At 36.1% G+C, this 20608-nt stretch overlaps 1 protein-coding gene across 1 annotated transcript in view; it reads left to right on the top strand.

The window, feature by feature from the left end:
- Positions 1–17356, top strand: part of LOC131834582 (uncharacterized) — a 59770-nt gene extending 42414 nt beyond the window's left edge. Inside the window, exon 5 of the mRNA XM_059179276.1 lies at positions 16840–17356. Within this exon, the coding sequence (XP_059035259.1) occupies positions 16840–17292 (453 nt within the window). The 3' untranslated portion in view covers positions 17293–17356. The remainder of the gene's footprint in view (positions 1–16839) is intronic.
- The last annotated feature ends 3252 nt before the right edge of the window (positions 17357–20608 follow it).

Genomic DNA, 20608 nt, shown 5'->3' with positions numbered 1-20608 from the left:
GATGGCCACCAGACACATAAAAAAATGCTCAACATCACTCATCATCAGGGAAATACTGATCAAAACTACAATGAGATATCACCTCACACCTGTTAGAATGGCTAAAATCAACAATATAAGAAACAACAAATGTTGGTGAGGATGCAGAGAAAGGGGAACCCTCATTTACTGTTGGTGGGAATGCAGACTGGTGGAGCCACTCTGGAAGACAGCATGGAGGTTCCTCAAAAAGTTAAAAATAGAACTACTCTATAATCCAGAAATTGTACTACTAGGTATTTACCCAAAGAATACAAAAATACTGATTTGAAGGCATACCTGTACCTGTACCCTGATATTTATGTTTATAGCAGCATTATTTGTAACAGCCAAATTATAGAAACAGCTCAAGTGTCCATCAACTGCTGAATGGATAAGAAGATATATCTATATCTTGGTATAGATATATCCACAGTGGAATATTGTTCCGCCATCAAAGAATGAAATCTTGCCATTTCCAATGACATGGATGAAGCTAGAGTATTATGCTAAATGAAGTAAGTCAGTCAGAGAAAGACAAATATCATATGAATTTACCTATATGTGGAATTTAAGAAACAAATGAACAAAGGGGAAAAAAAGAAAGAGAGAAAGACAAACCAAGAATAAGACTCTTAACTATAGGAAACAGACTGGTGGTTATCAGAGGGGAAGTGGGTGGGGGGATGGGTTAAATAGGTGATGGGGATTAAGGAGTGCACTTGCTGTGATGAGCACAGAGTGTTGTATGCAGGTGTTGAATCACTGTATTGTATACCTGAAATTAATATTACACTGTTTATTAACTAACTGGAATTTAAATTAAAACTTAAAAAAAAAAACAACTGAGAAGTAACAGTTTCCATAAGTAAGGTCTGGATGTGTTTAGCTATACAGTAATGCAGATTAAAGTATTTTAATGTAAGGTTCAACCCCAAGCAGATTTGACACCACCTTTCTGAACCATGTATCCCTAACTATGTCCAGCTAGCAATCTTTCGGAGTATCAACAGGTCTGTACGTCTGCAGAAAAAATCAGAGAAACAAATCTACTCATCATTTCTAGATTAGTCCATTTGAAATGGGTCTATGAAGTAAAAGTATCAATTTTGTGGTCAGACTTCATTATCAAAGCAGTCCATGCTGTGCTAAGAAATTTCAAAACTTACAAACCTTTGGGCTTAGCAAATGGGTATGAGGAAGATACATCATCAACCTATGTTGCCAATGAAATATTTAATCCAGATACCCACTTGCACTCTGATATTCCTGAACCCAGTTTATTTCTTTTTATATCTGAAATTCTGCTGCCTTCTGGACGCTCTATCTCTGATTGATTGCTTTTAAATTTTAGTAGTAATCAGAATGGAAAGTCAATAAATTTAATGGAATTGAGAAGGAGATTGTGGGAAGAGTTCTAATCTAGGAAATTGTCCCCATTCAGTCAGGAAATGGACATTCTTGATCTAAAGGGAATGCATTCTCCCAATCAGGTGACAGAGATTTTGTTGCTCTGTTGCTTGAGACTCTCCCTGTGCAGTGCCTTCCCTGTAATCCCATCTGCCGACTCTGTCTTCAGAGAGCAATTTTAACAAAACACTCTGACCTGCATAGAGCAGTAGAGAAGCCATTCCTCTTTAATCAGTTATTCAAGTGTGTCTTGCTCCTTGACCAGTAGGGTCACACATTCTCCATTCTTAATGCCAGAAAGATGTCTTTATTTGTAAACAGCATGTTCCAGGAAGCTTCATACACCTGCCGTCAATAAAGCACCACTCAGTACCTTGGAAGCTGGTGATTCAGTGGTGTTTGTTCTCTTAATTTTATTGCTGTTTATGGAAGACTAATGTACAAAGAAAATTAAGGCCTTAAAAAGCAAAACAGTTCTGCCAATACCGCATTGATAAAAACTGTGCTACTGATCTCTGTTTGCCTCAAGGTTCACCCAGGATTCTTCTTACCTAGTTAGTCTCGGTGGAAACTCACTGATTTGGTGTTTTGAAGGACAAATTGTGCCTTATAGCCAGAGCAGGCAGAATATTATTAATGGTTAAGAGTGAGGGCTTTGAAGTAGACCACCTGCATTTGAATGCTAACAGCACAACTTACTAGCTGTATGGCCCTGGGCAAGTTCCCTAACATCTATGCCTCAAATTCCCCATCTACAAATGGATATAATAATAGTATCTACTTAATAGGAATTGTATGAGGATTCTGTAGATTAGTAAGTGCCAAGCTCTTAAATAGTGAATAGCACATGGACCTGTCACTGTCATCATTTCAGGTGCCCAACTATCCTGGTGTTAATATATTAGAGAGGTAACACCTCTGCGTAAGCATGCTCATGGTGGCCTCTCATGGATGATGACCACAGAGGTTATAAATCATAGATCACCTCAGCTCTTCATTTAGTGTAAGCAGCACAATATACTGAAAGAGCTCTCTTCTGGAGGTGGGAAAAAAAAAAAAAAAAACAGATTTTAGTCCATGTTTGCTATTAACTCAGGGAGGTTACTTTATCTTTCATCCCAGCTTTTTGAACTATAAAAGTAAGGAAAATTTTCCGAGTCCTATATTGACTTACTATACTACAATTACTTGACCTTTGAGGGGGAAGGAGAAAACCTACATAAACTGGAAATAATTTATTCAGTGAACATTTGCATACGTTGTGGCTTTGGAGAATGATGCCCTCCTGGAGTTACATTTTAGAAAAGGGAATTCATCACTCAATAATAGACTAACAGATAACAAGAAAATTCCAGGCTGTGCTATCAGGAAATTAACACATGGTGAAGGGACATGGAGGGAAGATTACATTAGTTTGGGTGGGAAGGAAAGTTGTCTTTGAGGTGTCTTAATTTGAGAGCTAAAGGGCAAGAATCAGCCATATAAAGACTAGTGGAAGAGCATCCCAAGCAGAGGGAACAATGGTTCAAGGCCTAAGACAGGAACTCATGTAGAATATTTGGGAACAACGGGAAAACAAAGAACATAGGAGAGAGTGGAAGGCAGGGCAGAATCCTGTAATCTTCATAGTCATGGTAAGGAATTAAGGTTTTATCCTTAATATGATGGAAGCCACTGGGCTGTTTTAAACAGGGGGGATTGATGACTCTTTCTGATTTATAGTTTATAGTATATATTTTAAATGGAGACTGGTTCTAGAAACCTCACTGAAAGAGGAAGTTATAATTTCCTGACTAGAGGAATGAATTGATTACTTATTAATTCATTGGTTATGAGTTTTTATCTCAATTTAGATCTTCAATGAGAACATTTGGGAAGGTCCTATGATTCACAATTGACTCCTTTAATATTGGAAAAATAAGAATCAAAATATTTTCTCACCGTGAGTTTGGAGGTATGACAGATTACAGCTGTGAAAACCTTTTGGGTTTCTTTAAGGATAATGTATCCCACACATTTCTGATTCAATGTTATGAAGTGTTCCAGATTCCTGGGGGAGTTGTGGGGGGAAAGTCAAGGAATTGACATCTGCATTATCTGCATTATCTTCACATCTGCCTTAGCAAGTCATTAAAAATATAGACTCAGGAGTCAAACTATCAAGTCAGTATTTCTGCAATGCTGAAAAAATTACATAACCCTATTTGTAAAATGGTAAAATGGTAATGATAATAGTACCTAACTCATAAAGTTACTGTGACTATTAAATAAAGCCCATATAAAGTGCTAAGAACAGTAACTTGTCCTTATTAGGTGCCCAGTTAATAACCACTAGTCCTTTTGGGATCTCCAACTTGCCAACCCCATTCCTATTGTGGGGGACTCCAATAGTGCTGTGTTTGTGGATGTCCCACCATCCACTGTGGAAGCTGGGGACATGGTTTTCTCTCTCTCCCACCTCTGGCAACCAAATATATGTGACCTAATCTAGATCAGAATTAATATGGTACAAAGATGATGGCATTACTTGATTTTATTCACATTTACGTTGTTGTTGCTACTTTTTTTTAATTATGATATATTAGTCACCATACACCAATGTTATAGTACATAATTAGCTTTATGTAGTGTTCCATGTTTCATAGTTTGCATGTAACACATGCAATCTGTTCCCTCCTTAATACCCATCACCAGGTTCACCCATTCCCCCACCCTCCCAACCTTCTAAACCCTCAGTTTGTTTCCTGGAGTCCATAGTTTCTCATGGTTCTTCTCCCACTCCAATCCCACCCCCCAACTTCATTTTTCCCTTCCTTCTCCTAATGTCCTCCATGCTATTCCTTATTTTCCACAAATAAGTGAAGCCATGTGATAATTTACTTTCTCTGGTTGACTTATTTCACTTAGCATAATTTCCTCTAGTCCCATCCATGTTGATGCCAAAGTTGAGTATTCATCCTTTCTGATGGCTGGGTAATATTCCATTGCATATATAGACTGCATCTTCTTTATTCATTTGTCTGTTTAAGGGCATGTTGGCTCTTTCCACAGTTTGGCTATTGTGGACATTGCTGCTGTGAACATTGGGGTACAGGTGGCCCTTCTTTTTACTACATCTGTATCTTTGGGGTAAATACCCAGCAGTGCAATTGCTGGGTCATAGGGTAGCTCTATTTTTAATGTCTTGAGGAATCTCCACACTGTTTTCCAAAGTGGCTGCACCAACTTGCATTCCCATTAACAGTATAAGAGGCTTCTCCTTTCTCCACAACTTCTCCAACACTTGTTTCTTATCTTGTCAATTTTTGCCATTTTAACCGGAATGAGGTGGTATCTCAATGTGGTTTTGATTTTGAATCTTCCTGATGGCTAATGATGATGAACGTTTTCTCCTGTGTCTGTTAGCCATTTGTATGTCTTCTTTAGAGAAGTGTCTGTTCATGACTTCTGCCCAGTTTTTTACTTGATTATTTGTTTTTCGGCTGTTGGGTTTGAGAAGTTCTTTATAGATCTTGGATATCAGCCAAATGAAAGTTTGTAGTGTCATTTGCAAATATATTTTCCCATTCCCTGGGTTATCTCTTTGTTTTGTTGATTGTCTCCTTATCTTGATGAAGTCTCAAAAGTTCATTTTAGCTTTTGTTTTCCTTGCCTTTGAAGATGTGTTTTGAAAGAAGTTGCTGTGGCTGATGTCTAAGAGGTTACTGCCTATGTTCTCCTCTAGGATTTTGATGGATTCCTGTCTCACATTGAGGTCTTTCATCCATTTTGAGTTTATCTTTGTGTATTGTGTAAGAGAATGGTCGAGTTTCATTCTTCTGTATATAGATGTCCAATTTTCCCAGCACCATTTATTTAAGAGACTTTTTTCCATTGGATATTTTTTCCTGCTTTGTCGAAGATTAATTGACCACAGAGTTGAGAGTCTGTATCTGGGCTCTCTATTCTGTTCCATTGATCTGTGTGTCTGTTTTTGTGCCAATACCATTCTGTTGGTGATCACAGCTTTGTATTACAGCTTGAAATTAGGCAACGTGATGCCCCAGCTTTGTTTTTCTTTTTCAGCATTTCCCTGATGATTCAGTGTCTTTTCTTGGTTTTATATAAATTTTATGATTGTATGTTCTAGTACTTTGAAAAATGCCGTTGGTATTTTGATCACGATGGTGTTGACAGTATAGATTGGTCTGGGCAGCATAGACATTTTATCAATGTTTATTCTTCTGATCCATGACCATGGAATGATTTTCCATCTTTTTCATGTCTTCTTCAATTTGTTTCATGAGTGTTCTGTAGTTCCTCAAGTATAGATTCTTAACTTCTTTGGTTAGGTTAATCCCAAAGTATCTTATGGGTTTGGGTGCTATTATACGTGGAATCAACTCTCTAATTTCTCTTTTTACAGTTACATTGTTATTGTATAAGAAGGCAACTGATTTCTGTGTATTGACTTTGTATCCTGCCACATTACTGAATTGCTGTATGAGTCTAATAATTTGGGGATGGAGTCTTTTGGGTTTTCCATATGAAGTATCATGTCATCTGCAAAGAAACCCGAATATACAAACTTTACCCCTTAAAGATCTGAAAAATCAACAGCAAATTAAACCTAAACCATGCATGAGAAGGGAAATAATTAAGATTAGAGCAGAGATCAATAGATTATAAACCAGAAATACAGTAGAGCAGATCAACCAAAATAGAAGCTAGTTCTATGAAAGAATTAATAAGATTGATAAACAACTGGCCAGACTTATCTAAAAGAAAAAAGAAAGGGCCCAAATTAATAAAATTATGAATGAAAGGGGAGAGATCACAACTAACACCAAGGAGATAAATAACGATTATCAGAAATTATTATCAGCAGTTATATGACAATAAATTAAGCAACATGGAAGAAATGGGTACATTCCTGGAAACCTAGAAACTACCAAGACTGAAACAGGAAGAAATTGACAACCTGAATAGACCGTTAACCAGTAACGAGATTGAAGCAGTGATCAAAAGTCTCCCAAAAACCGAGAGACCAGGGCCTGATGGATTTCCAGGGGAATTCTACCAAACATTCAAAGAAGAAATAATACCTATTCTCTTAACGCTGTTTCAAAAAATAGAAACAGAAGGAAACTTCCAGACTCTATGAGGCCTGCATGACCTTGATCCCAAAACCAGGCAAAGACCCCATCAAAAAGGAGAATTTCAGACCAATGTCCCTGGTGAATATGGATGCCAAAATTCTCAAGATCCTAGCTAATAGGATCCAACAGTACTTTAATAGGATTATCTACCAGGACCAGATGGGTATTATCCCTGGGATGCAACGGTGGCTCAGCATTCACAAATCAGTATGATAGAACACGTAAGTAAGAGAAGAGACAAGAACCACATGGTCCTATCAATTGATGCAGAAAAAGCATTTGAGAAAATAAAGCATCCTTTCCTGAATAAAACACTTCAGATTATAGGGATAGAGGGAACATTCCTCAATTTCATAAAATCCTTCTGTGAAGAACCACAATGAATATAATTCTCAGTGATAAGGCTCTCAGCCTTTCCCTTAAGATCAGGAACATGACAAAGATGCCTACTCTCGCCACTATTGTTATTGCTAAATGAAAGGTTTTGTGCTCTCTTCCATCACCAGCATCACTCTTACTGTCTCAAGATGCTTGCTACCTACCTATATTTTCCAAGTTCAGTCTTCCAGCCTCCACTGATACCATAAGCTCCATGAATATCCAACCAATTCATTCCTCTTGGTTTTAGTAGCTAGGGTCAGTTTTAATTGCAAATAAACCACTCCTAATTAATACAGGCTAGAATCTTGCCTCTGGTTCTCCTTCTAGCATCTTCCTCTCACCCCCTGGATTTTAATATGGTTGAACTGGCAGATAAAAACTAGTGATACTACCAGAGCTGCCCAGTCTTCCCAGCTAATGATAAACCCAAAGCCCAGAATGCTATACAGTAGAAAGTTTTGTTTGTTTGTTTGTTTGTTTTTCATTAAGGACACTTTCACTAAACCCTTCCACCTCCAAGTAGTAGAAGGACAGATCCCTTCCACTTTCATATTCCTACCACACATAGTTTGGATATAACGATAGCACTGACCACAATGTGTTTTGTATTAGAATTATTTGAGTATGTTCTGTTTCTCCTCTGGATTGATAGCACTAGACAGCAGTAATCACTCATTACTTTTAAATTAATATCTAATGTACATTTCACTAATCATCTTTAAGAATAAAAATGCTGTAGATAATTCCTAAGGCTCTATTTGACAATTAGGTTTTTTTTTTTTTTTTAAGATTTTTATTTATTTATTTGACAGAAATCACAAGTAGATGGAGAGGCAGGCAGAGAGAGAGAGAGAGGGAAGCAGGCTCCCCGCTGAGCAGAGAGCCCGATGCGGGACTCGATCTCAGGACCCTGAGATCATGACCTGAGCCGAAGGCAGCGGCTTAACCCACTGAGCCACCCAGGTGCCCCGACAATTAGTTTTAATCCTGGTCTCCTTCACTCCCCTGGGCTAACCAGTCATCAGGTTGATGTAGGGCCATCAGTGATGGCTGCCAGACTGTCACTGAATAACCTGCCTCCAGTAGGAATAACACTCTTGCCACTGTGCAGTAGGGAGACCTACTTTGAAGGGTATTCTTCCAGGGTTGTTTCCTATGCATCTAATGCTTATGGAGAAAATACGTAATGTTGTGTGTGTTTACATAGAGTACTATACTGAATGTTTCACTTTGTATAGTTTTCCTCTAACATCAAAGGTCTTCGACACTTTTCCACATACAAACCTACCTCACTCTTTACAAAAAATGGATGATTTTTCCATTGTATGGATATCTCATAGTTTATTTTGCCAGTCTCTTATTGATAGACATCAGGTCATTATTATAGATAGTACTTCAGTGAACATATTGGTACATGTCCCCTTTGGTTCAAATGTACGTTCTAAGCTAGATAAGAATCACTGGTTTTCCCATTCATATTGTGTCCCCATCACATTGTCCAGCACAAAATCTGACTTGGAGTGAACCCTTCGTAGATACTTCTTTTTAGACTGATTTGAATGATCCCAGCACACAACCTCTTCTAGGTTTTTTTCCCCAAATGGAAATCCAGTGCAGAGACAAAGTGAGATGAGACCCCTAATGCCTGTGCTAAGAACAAAGGAATCTTCTTAATTCTGGAGAAATCTGGGAAGTCTTTTTACTACAGGGCATAATCAAGTCCAGTATTAATCATTGTTTTCAAAGGACCCTATTGAAACAGAGAGAAAACAAAATTTAAATGAGCCTCAAAAAGATACTTCATAAAAGCAAGCAGAGTCATTTCTATATAGCAACCAAACTTATCAACATCTCCTTTTTAGTTGCCCAAATACCTACTATTTGCAGATGAAAAAATTGTTGTCTCCTTCATGAACAGTTAATGATATTTATATAATGCCCGTCTGCTTCACAACTTCCATACACTTCATGTGACTTCATTTATTCACAACAGAGGTATGTTAATAGCAAATGCTGAATGATGAATTATTTCTCACGGGAAAGATATTTAATTTCACTGACCCTCCCCCATCTCATGTGTCATGATTCAGTGCATCACCCTGTATGAGGAAGCAGACCTATGGAGAGGAACCACAAAAAAGCCAAATCAATTCAAAGCTCTGTGATCCAAAGCTAAGGTCATTTTTAATGGAATAAAAGGGCACTCCAGGGCTTTAGTTATTATAGCACAGTCACATGTCACTGTGCCCTCAACTGTAATTAGAGCATGATAATACCATCCTAGGAATTTTTTTTAAGTGGCATTGAAAGCTGAGAGGGATGAAAAAGATCTACATTTCAAGTAAGTACCAAGATTTAAAAATAATAATAATAAATGCAACACTGATGGAAACAATACATTGTGTTTCTTCTATGGCAGTGTCTTTTACTTTGCTCCTTCTTCTAGTCACCAGATGCAAAGTATCCTTCCTTTAAATAATGTTGATTTTAATGAGTTTATTATTGCAGAGTTTCAGTTAGCAATCATGAAGTCATTCCTTATTTTAATGGTTATATAGTTTGACTGTGAACTTTCTGGTAGTATCATACCATGCATTTCTTCGGAGCAGCAGCAGAAATGTTGATGGGAACTGGATCCCTCAGTATCAGATTCAGTATCAGTATCAGATTCCGTAGCATTTTTTTTAACCTTTTATTTTACAGTAACTCTAGACTCACAAAAAGTGCAAAAATAGTAGAGTTCTCATGTACTTTTCAGGCAGCTTTCCCCAATGTTGACACCTTACTGATTATTATCAAAACTAGGAAACTGACATTTGTTTTGCTATTAACTAAACAGCAGACCTTATTAGGATTTCACCAGTTTTTATAGAAACTCATTTATGTGCATTACATGTGTGTATTTGTGTGCAATTCTGTCCAATTTTATCACATGCATAGATTTGTGTAACCATTACCCCAGTCAGAACATAGACCTATTCCAGTACCACAAAGAAAATTCTTCATGTCCTTTAACAGTAACACTCTTACCTCTAATTCTGACTTTTAGAAATCACTGATCCATTCTCCAAATCTCTAATTTGGCACTTAAAGAATGTTAAATAAATAGAATCAAACAATGTGCCATTTTTTGTGATTGGTGTTTTTCATTTAGCACAACACCCATAAGATCCATCTAAGTTGTTGCATGTATTAATATATCGTTCATCTTAGTTGCTGAATAGTATTCCACTGAATGAATGTGCCATACTTTATTCATTTCTCTGCCAGTTGAAAGGACTTTGGAGTTGTTTCTACTACTTAGTTACTACAAATAAATCTGCTATAAATATATACAGGTTTTTGTGTGAGAATGTAAATTTTTATTTCCGTAGGACAAACACACCCAGGAATGTGATTACTGGATCATTTGATGAGATTTTAATACATTTATAGTTCTCAATGACTATAAACATTCTTGCATAAGCTTTATTTATGAATGTTTTCAATTATTTATTTGAGATAAAAATTAGAATTGCTGGGGCACCAGGGTGGATAAATCATTAAGTGTCTGACTTTGACTCAGGTCATGATCCCAGGGTCCTAGGATTGAGCCCCATGTGGGGCTCCCCATTCAGCTGGGAGTCTGCTTCTTCCTCTCCCTCTGCCTCTGCCCCTCCCCCCATTCATGCATGCGTGTGTGTGCTCACTCTCTCTCAAATAAATAAATAAACTCTTTACAAAATTAGAATTGGTATGTCAAGGGGATATACAATTTTTAAATGCTTTCAATAAATATTTTGTTATCAGGAAAAGTTATGCTAATTTCTAATCATTCCCACTAGAATTATGTGAGCAGATCCATTCTCCAATTTCACAAATATATGAGTATTATCCTTTTTAACAGCTGCCAGCCTGAAAGTCCAAAGTTGATGTCTTGTTTTAATTTGCATTTTGATCACTTATAAGAAAAGCATTTCTATTGAACACTTGCATTTCTTTGTGAATTTCTTATGTATGTCTTTTGCCTGCTATTATATAAGGATTTATTTTTTCTTACTGATTCCAAATATTTATGTGAGTGTATTTATACATATAAAGGGATGTCATATTGTCATTTGTGCTACAAATATTTTCAAATATTTCAGTATGATCTTTTTTGAAGCTTTCCATTGTATACTGCCATAGAGTTTTTTTGGAGGAAGTCAAGGAAGTAAAATTTCCAAATGCGTCCCAAACCTGAGAGTCTATTGAAATGAATGTGAAGGTTTCTTGCTGTTGCCTTCTCACATCCTTAGTTAAGAAATTAACCCTTATACTTCACTATTTTGTTGGATCAGAGAGACAAGAACATTCTCTTATTTACAGTTAAAATTAAAAAAAAAAATTTCTCTCATAAGGTAAAAGAGGCAATTTTATATGGTATTTTTCTGTCAGAAGGCATTTTGGCAGAAATTATATAAATTCATATATGTCATGTTATATGACTATAAAATAATGTAAGCTCAAAAATAAGTAATTTGGAAAGAAAAAGAAGAAAGAAAGAAAGAAAGAAAGAAAGCAAGCAAGCAAGCAAGCTAAACATTTCTAAAATCCAGCAATTAAACAAATCCTGAATAGTTCAGTTTATTTCCTTCCAGTCTTTTAAAATTTTGTTTATGCACACAGATACCCCATACACTTTACCTGTTCAAAATTTAGGTCATAACTCTTACCATCATTTTATATCCATCTTTTTACCATTCTGAGCATTTTCTTATGACATTAAGTATTATTTGTAGATATGGTGTTTAATGATTAGACATTATTTTATAGTCAACTTATAAAACAAGTTCTTACGTACATAAATATGTGTCTGTTTATATATGTATATTTTTTTCTTCATTTGCTACTAGAATTGTAGGCATTAGGAAGGGCATACATACCATTTTCTTTAAGAGAAATTTTACCTAGGGCAATGATTTTTATTGTCTTATAGTGTTATATGATTTCTAGGCACAAAATTATCAAGGGATGCTGGATGGAAAAGGTAATTTATATTAAGTAAATTTATATTAATTAAAAATTTTACAGAAGAAAAAAATTATATAGAATTCTATAAAATTGAAATATTCCAAGACTTTAAATAGAAGCCAATCCTTGTCAAGATAGAATAATAATTATTAAAGTAATAGAAATAATTCCTACTATTTCTATAGTATCTTTTATTTTTAAGCCCCTTGCACATACAGCAGTTCATTTTCTTTTCTTAGTACCCCAGGGAGAGCTTTGTGTCCACCATCCACTCCCCTGTAAAATTTTAGCACCATGCAGACTGAAGTACAGACATTTAAAACTCTAAAATATACTGCATATTCAGTTTCAGGGTTGACTCAATGTGATTAATAAATTTACAGTCTTTGGGACGCCTGGGTGGCTCAGTTGGTTAAGTGGCTGCCTTGGGCTCAGGTCATGATCCCAGCGTCCTGGGATCGAGTCCCCCATTGGGCTCCTTGCTCAGCAGGAAGCCTGCTTCTCCCTCTGCCTCTGACTGCCACTCTGTCTGCCTGTGCTCCCTCTCTCTGACCAAAAAATAAAAAAATAAAAAAAATACAGTCTATGGTTAACCCAATATCCTTCAGAAAAACACTTTGAATACATAAAGAGGAGCATTGTGACAGCAATTTCTGACTGTTTTATAGTCTAATAATTTTTTGTAAGAAAGGAGATATTTTTTAAAGATTTTTATTATTTATTTGAGGGGGAGAGGGGCAGAGGGAGAGAGAGAAACTAAAACAAACCTCCTGCTAAGCCCAGAGCCAGCCAGCATGAGGCTAGATCCCAGGATCATGACCAGAACCCAAATCAAGAGTCAGCCACGCAGGTGCCCCAGGAAGGGAGATTTTATTCATTGTTACACATTAAAAGAGTCAGTTAACAAATAATTAGGAATGAGTAGCAATGAGAAAAGCATTCAGAAAATGAGCCAATAAAAAAGATAAAGTTAGAACTAGTTATCATGACCTAATTAATATGATGCTGATTCCTGGGATTTAATGATTGTTTGATCAGTGATATAAATGCTAACAAATAGAATAGATTTTTCCCCCAGGATTTTTTTGTTTTGTTTTGTTTCAATTTTTATTCTAAAGTTTTATATCAGGGTACGTTCATTATAAGGTCTAATGAAATAACATACTCTGCCATAGGCAGCTAATAAAAGCAGTTTAGAAACAGGATACCTAACATTTTCTCCTGCTCAATCAGTCTGCCACACTGCTCTATATTTAGTTCTAGTCTTTACATTTTGTTTCCATAAAATAAATTATCATTGTAAAGAGTAAAAAGTAAAGCAATTGGATTTAATTAAAAAGTAACAACTTTTCCATTCTTCCATACCAAATCTACTCCTCTGCTGTAATCACTACTAAAAAATAGTTCGGGAGAAAAAAAAAAAGTTGTATGTGTATTGCACCACGATTTTATTTAAGCGTCTGTGTGTGTGTGTGTGTGTGTTCCTCTGTTCCTTTTCACAAAAATCAATCATACTATTCACATTGTTCTATAATCTAAGTTTTTAAAATATGTAACAATATATGATAGACATTTTTACTTGCCAGAGCATATTAGTCTACTTCATTTTCCCTTCCCACCATATTTATCTCATTTTAAATTGTGCAAATATACATAAATATACTTTTTTTTAATAAAATCTGTTACAGTTTTCACTACTACCTATCCAGGACATGCATGAGGAAAGATAATGTCATTAGAGACTCCACATTATGAACCAATTTTTTCCTCCTTCCTCTACTTCTCTACCTATGCTTTCTCGGTATATTGTATATTACACTCTAGCACAGGTGGCAAGTACAAATGCGTGACATTATTAACTGTAAAAACGATGGATTTCCAGGAAAAAACAATGCACTGTTGAGGCTAAATCTCAACCAGAATTGCACATTATTTTGTTTCATTGGTACCAATATGAAGCATTCTGGGCGTGGTCCCACTTCCTACCATTTTTTCCTCATACATACGTATCTTTCTCCTGACAGCTGTCTCTTACCAAAATCACATCCAGAGCTAGAGCAAACTCTGTAAGTAGAAACCCTAATAAGAAAATATTATAGAACTCTGCATTTCTCCTTTATACAACTAAAAATAAACCAAAAATAAACCTCTAAATAAATATTATATGTATTTCTGGATTTTGTAGAGTTTGTTGTACTTTTCTCCTTCTTTATAATGTTTGTGATTTATTGTCTTAAAATTTTAAAGCAATTTCCTTTTTATATCTAATTTTATGTATTTATACCTAATGCCTTTTTATATCTAATTTTGTATTCATGATTTTGTCTTCTTTAAAGAAGGCCTCATAAACTCCATAGAACTTAGATATATCTCTATTATTTTTCTTGTACCTATACATATTTTACAGATATTTCCAGATATATTGAATATTTATTTATAAATATAATTTTAAAAAGAAAAGTGAAGGCTTTTGCCTTAGAACTGCTGATCTTTCTCTGCTGTTCTATTCTATTCCAGTTCTAGGTTTGTTTCGGTCCTCATGCCTGTTTTTATCCTATACTTAGTTATCTGTTTCTTATTTTTCCTTCTTACTCACCTATCATCCCATCATACCTCTCAATGCACAATCTTCCTTCTTCTTATTCCTTTAAGTCCCAATTTTCTATTCCTCTGGAAAATCATCTTTAGTGAAAAAAATACCTGCCTGTCTCTGAAATCTTGGCCGCCACTTGACTTCCCTGAAACTTTGGAACCTTCTGTTGCCTTCTTGAAGTCAATACACCCCTCACCTTTCAGATCTGAGGCAGATACTTCCCGCAGGATGTCTTTGACAGCAACTTTCTACCATATTGCCTACTGCTGAGCACTCCCCTTCCCACTAGTCTCACCGCACTTCAGTCTCCACGGCTTTTATGGGAGTTTGCCCATTTCTGATCTGGTCTTAAGGAGAATACCAGTCCCTCCCTTCTCAGAGGAAGTGTAATGGAAAGATTGATTAATCGCCTCTCTCCTACCTGCCTTATTTTCCGTGAATACTACCTATACCATCTGCTTTTGTAGGCTCTAAACTTGAGTCCACTTTGATGTCACCTTCTCTGTTGCCTCCTACATCCAGACTAGTCTTGCCAATATTTTGTTTTTCCTTCCATTTAATTTCATCTACACTTCCATCACTTGTTTTCAAACATTTATTGACAACAATTTAATGATGATGATTATTTTTATTATATCTTTCTCTGATCCAGACACTGTGCTAAGTGTTTTGTCTTTATATTTTACTTAACTGTCACAAAAACATGATGAGAAAGATACTATGTTACTCTTCTTTTTGTTTTGTTTTGTTTCGTTTTGGTATGAGAAATGCAGGTTTAAAGATATGAGTAACTAGCCAAAGGTCAAACATCAGGATATTTGCCAGGAGTATCCTAAATATAATTCTGTCAGTCACGCCACTATTTTTTTTTATTTGCCTAATCTATTACTTCCATATTTCTATATATTAACTTTTCAATAGCTTTTCAGTGTCTGCATAATAGAGTTCAAACTTAATTACATTAACCCTATAGTTAAGCTCTCTCGGTGTACTTTGTGTATCCATGCTTTTCTCTAATTATCTTAGAGATATCTAATTATCTCTCTTAATTATCTAACCTTAATTTAATAATTCTCATCCATCTTTCAAAGCATTTCTCAGATCTCATCTTCTTTATGAAGCCATTCTCAAGCCTCCAACCCATAACCATCTCTTTAATTCTTTAACAGTTCTCATATGCTATTTTATTTATTCATTTATTACTTCTTCCTGTGATCATGTTTTTCTCCCCAGTTACTCTGCAACATCTCTAAAAGTAGGTTTTAAAGGTCTTACATGTCTTTTTATTTTTTATAACACTTATCAAGATATCTATTGCATAGTAGGAGCTCAATAATTATATGTTGATTGATTTCCTAAATTTTCTACAGCAAACTGTCGAGTCTTATTTTAGTAATTCACAACAGATATGTAAATTAATTTGAAGAGTTTTTAATTGTGGTGTTGTGGCACATTTCTTTGTACCAGACAACCCTTCAGTGATATTTCTCACTTGTAGCTAGTCATGCCCCCTGAGGCCACTCAAAAATAGTTTAACACTAGGGACTGAGTTGTAGTGTCAGATGTTCTAAAGTCCCCAGAATGTCTTTGTCACTATTTCTTAGAAAGAAAATTGAAACTATTGTTGAAAAGGAGCATAAGACTAAAAGAAGATAAAAAGTGCAGTGAACCTGAAAACAACCCAAAGGACCATTTTTATGGATGCTAGAGCAAACACATCATTGTGCTTTGAGTAGCTTTCAGCCTCACAAAAGACTTTGAGAAGACTTGGTCACTAAAAAATCAGGACTATGCAAAGGGAAAGGGAATAGCTAAAGGGGCCAGGAGATTGTGTCATTAACTCCCATTTCTTAATTCTTTTCACACACTTATAATCACTGCAAAGGCAGTCATACTTTTGTTTCAGTGAGACCATCGGGTTGATAGGGATGGGTAGTTGGCCCATGGGAATTTCCATCCTGTAGCTACACCAATATAGTAATCTATAGGAAGTTGATGCTTTCTTTTTTTGCTTACCTAAGCAGTGTGAATACAAGCATTTTTAGAAAACTTGTTAATTTTATTAACCCAAAACATATATGAAGTAAAAATACTAGCAAATTCAACTTCCAAATGAGTCCACAATTTACCTTACAGGTCATAGTATTGCCATTGAACCCTTTCTAGATAGACTTTGGGAGCTGTTTTCAGTGAATGGGCAAATCTGTTGTCATCCATATCACTTGCCTTGCAATACCTCTTGAAGAGGAAACATATTCTGTTCCACACTCACTTTATAAAAATTGTATCTTTTTGGCGGAGAAGTAGCAGATGACAGATGCTGACAGATGCTGGAGAGGATGTGGAGAAAGGGGAACCCTCCTACACTGTTGGTGGGAATGCAAGCTGGTGCAACCTCTCTGGAAAACAGCATGGAGGTTCCTCAAAATGTTGAAAATAGAACTGCCCTATGACCCAGCAATTGCACTATTGGGTATTTACCCTAAAGATACAAACGTAGTGATCCAAAGGGGCACGTGTACTCGAATGTTTATAGCAGCAATGTCCACAATAGCCAAACTATGGAAAGAACCTAGATGTCCATCAACAGATGAATGGATCAAGAAGATGTGGTATATATACACAATGGAATACTATGCAGCCATCAAAAGAAATGAAATCTTGCCATTTGCGACAACATGGATGGAACTAGAGCATATCATGCTTAGCGAAATAAGTCAAGCAGAGAAAGACAACTATCATATGATCTCCCTGATATGAGGAAGTGGTGATGCAACATGGGGGCTTAAGTGGGTACAAGAAGAATAAATGAAACAAGATGGGATTGGGAGGGAGACAAAACATAAGTGACTCTTAATCTCACAAAACAAACTGAGGGTTGCTGGGGGAAGGGGGTTTGGGAGAAGGGGGTGGTATTATGGACATTGGGGAGGGTATGTGCTTTGGTGAGTGCTGTGAAGTGTGTAAACCTGGTGATTGACAGACCTGTACCCCTGGGGATAAAAATATATGTTTATAAAAAATAAAAATTATTAAAGACAAAAAAAAAATTGTATCTTTTTGGAGTCACCAACTTCCTTCCAGACCACTGTTCCACTGTCATTGAAAATCCCATTTGTTTGTAAGCTCATACCATCTGGATTCCCATATTTCTTCATTTTTCTCTGTCACCTCTTCCTGGTCACCTCACCGTAGTCCTAGGACACCTGACTCTCACCATTTTACTCATTTTACTCTCTTTTTACTTTGTTCCTTAACCGTTTAATCTGAGAAATGGCCCAACCAACAACCTACTCTCAATTTCCTCAATTTCAATGGCTTTTATTTCCATTTATGTTTAAAAATATATATATATGGTCACCTGGAGCTCCTTTACTTTTTAATTCTCACCTCAGAAGTTCCCTTTTGTGCCCATAGCTTTCCATGCTGGCTCCCTCTCCACTATTCTATATTGTCTCAGAATTCTCTAGAGAAACAACATACAGTATGTGGTTGGATGGATGGATGGATGGATAGATAAGTATGTAGGTCTGTCTATTTTAAGGAATTAATTCATGCAGTTGTGGAGGCTGATTAAGTCCAAACTATGGAGGGTAGGTGTCTTAGTCCATCAAGGTTGCTATAACAAAATAGCTTATAAACAACAGAAATTTATTGCTTAGAGTTCTGGAGGCTAGGAAGTCCAAGATCAAGGTGCCAGCATTCTTAGGATGGTCCTCTTCCTGGTTCTTAGCCAGTGCCGCCTTGCTGTGTTCTCACACAGTAGAAGGGGCTAGGAATCTCTGTGGGGTCTCCTTTATAAAGCACTAATCCCATCGTGAAGACTGTACCCATGTGATCTAAGCATCACCTAAACACCTCGCTTCTTAAAACCATCATCTTTGTAATTAGGATTTCAACTAATAAATTAGGGAGTGGACAGCACAAACAGATGACACCAGTAGGACAGCAGGCTGGAAACACAGGGAATAGTCACAGTTTAAGTCTAAGACAGCTTGCTGTCATAATTCCCTCTGCCTTGGGGAGGCATCTTTTTATTAAGGCCTTTGACTGATTGGATGAAACCAACCCACATTATGGAGGGCAATCTGCTTTACTCAAAGTTCACTAATCTAAATTTTAATGCCATCCCCCAAAAATGCCTTCACAGAAAGGCATTACAATAGTGTTTGATTAGAAATAGGGTACCATGGCCTAGACAAGTTAACACATAAAAGGTAGCATAACACACATAACCGAAGTCTGCCCTTTGAACTCACCAAGGCTTCTGTTAGCCCACAAGCTCCTATTAATCAGTTCCAGTTTGGCTTTGCTTCTTTCCCTTTCTTGGCTGCATATGTGTACTTTGTGATCACTCTCAAAACCCTTACCTCAAGCTTTTGGCCTTATCTGCTCCACATTAACTCTCCATCTTCACTGCCGTCACTTGCTCATACTCGGCCTCTACTCCAGTGATACCAAACAACTCAACTTTCAGCCTTCTACGCATGCATCTTGAACTCAACACAACTTTTTCCCTGTAATGCCTTCTTACTCATTCAACTGATATGTCTCAGCAAAAACTTAAGCAAAATCCCATTCTCCTTCCCTAGGCACTATTTATGCCTCCTCTCATAAATGGCCTTGAATCTTTATTCACACTGCTGTTAGAGCTGTTGTTCGCATTACCAAATTATGAGCCTCATTAGGATATTGATTCCATCTTTATAGGCACAATAAATTTTTGATAAAACATATCCATCCTTGTGGGAGGCCAGTGTAGTTTTTATGAACTTAGCTAAGCTAAGTTACTCTGTTGCTTCTGTTTCTTCATTTGTAAAATAAAGATACAAATAACAATACCTACCTCACTGAGCTACTGTGAGTAATAAAGGAGATTATGAATCTAAGTACTTAGAACAATACCTGGGATCTAGAGAGCACTAGATGTATTGGAGCTATTATTAGTATAACTAGATAATAATAATCCATTATGCTAATTTTTGTTATATATATGGCTGTTACTAGTATAAGTATTATCATTGTAACTATTTTAACAGCTGTTTCCAGCATCCTTCAGCAAGGTGTACCAGAGCCAGCTCATTTGATTATTAATATTTTGGGGGAATTTTGTGAGCCAATTATTAAACATGCCTAAAAATTAAATTTTATAAATGTATAATTCAATAAATTATATTAAAAATAAAGGTCATAAGTACTCCAAGCCCATTGCATTCCAGTTATTTTACTCTATTAATATTATCTATGTTCTTGAGGTTCACACTATTATATCAGCATGGTAGAAATGCCATTTGATGATGTGCTACTGAGCATCTCTTCCTAACCCCATTTTAGTGATACTGTGTTGGTAGCTTGAAAATGGTCACAATGGCAATGTTTCACTACAGAAAGCACTTAACACTACAAATCAAGGCCTGATTTATTGTCTTATTGATTGCTTAGACTAAAGAAAGTAATGGAGAAAATGCAAATTATACCTAGTGTGTTGTGTCTAATGCTGAAGATGAAAGATTTCAATTTAATGACTATAACTTTTGTGTAAGAGTTACAATTAGCTCAACGATAAATCATATATTAAAGAGAAAAATTAATTGGGAAATGAGGTAGCAGGTTGGGATGTGACTTTGTCAAATCATAGTTGAATGACATAAAAAATTCTGTAAAAACTAACAAAAGCATTCTGTGGGAATCAATTAGATATCTAGAATTTACAAAAGAGCATTGCATATTTTATTATTTATAAGTTGTGTTACACATTCTCTATAAATATAAAATCTGTAATAAATTTAAACACAGACACACACACACACACATTTTTTTTTCCTAAGAGCTTTGTTGTGAAATATTTACCAGCACACCACTGCCTTTAGATTTTCTTACCAACCAGAGGATTAAAAAAAAGAGAAAAAAATAGTTTTACTGAGGCTGGGATTCATAGTGAAAGGAGACGATGAAAAGGAAAACTTAGTATCACATCAGGTAAACCATGGAATCATTCAAATGAGAATATTTGTAGTTAGTTACTATTAAATAAGAAACTACCCCAAACTCAAACTTCAAATAAAGCTTTTTTTTT

Source organism: Mustela lutreola, chromosome 6 (genome assembly GCF_030435805.1).
Source record: "Mustela lutreola isolate mMusLut2 chromosome 6, mMusLut2.pri, whole genome shotgun sequence".
In the NCBI taxonomy this organism is placed as follows: Eukaryota; Metazoa; Chordata; class Mammalia; order Carnivora; family Mustelidae; genus Mustela; species Mustela lutreola.
Note: the sequence above shows the minus strand (reverse complement) of the source record. Positions and strands in the feature narration are given on the sequence as shown.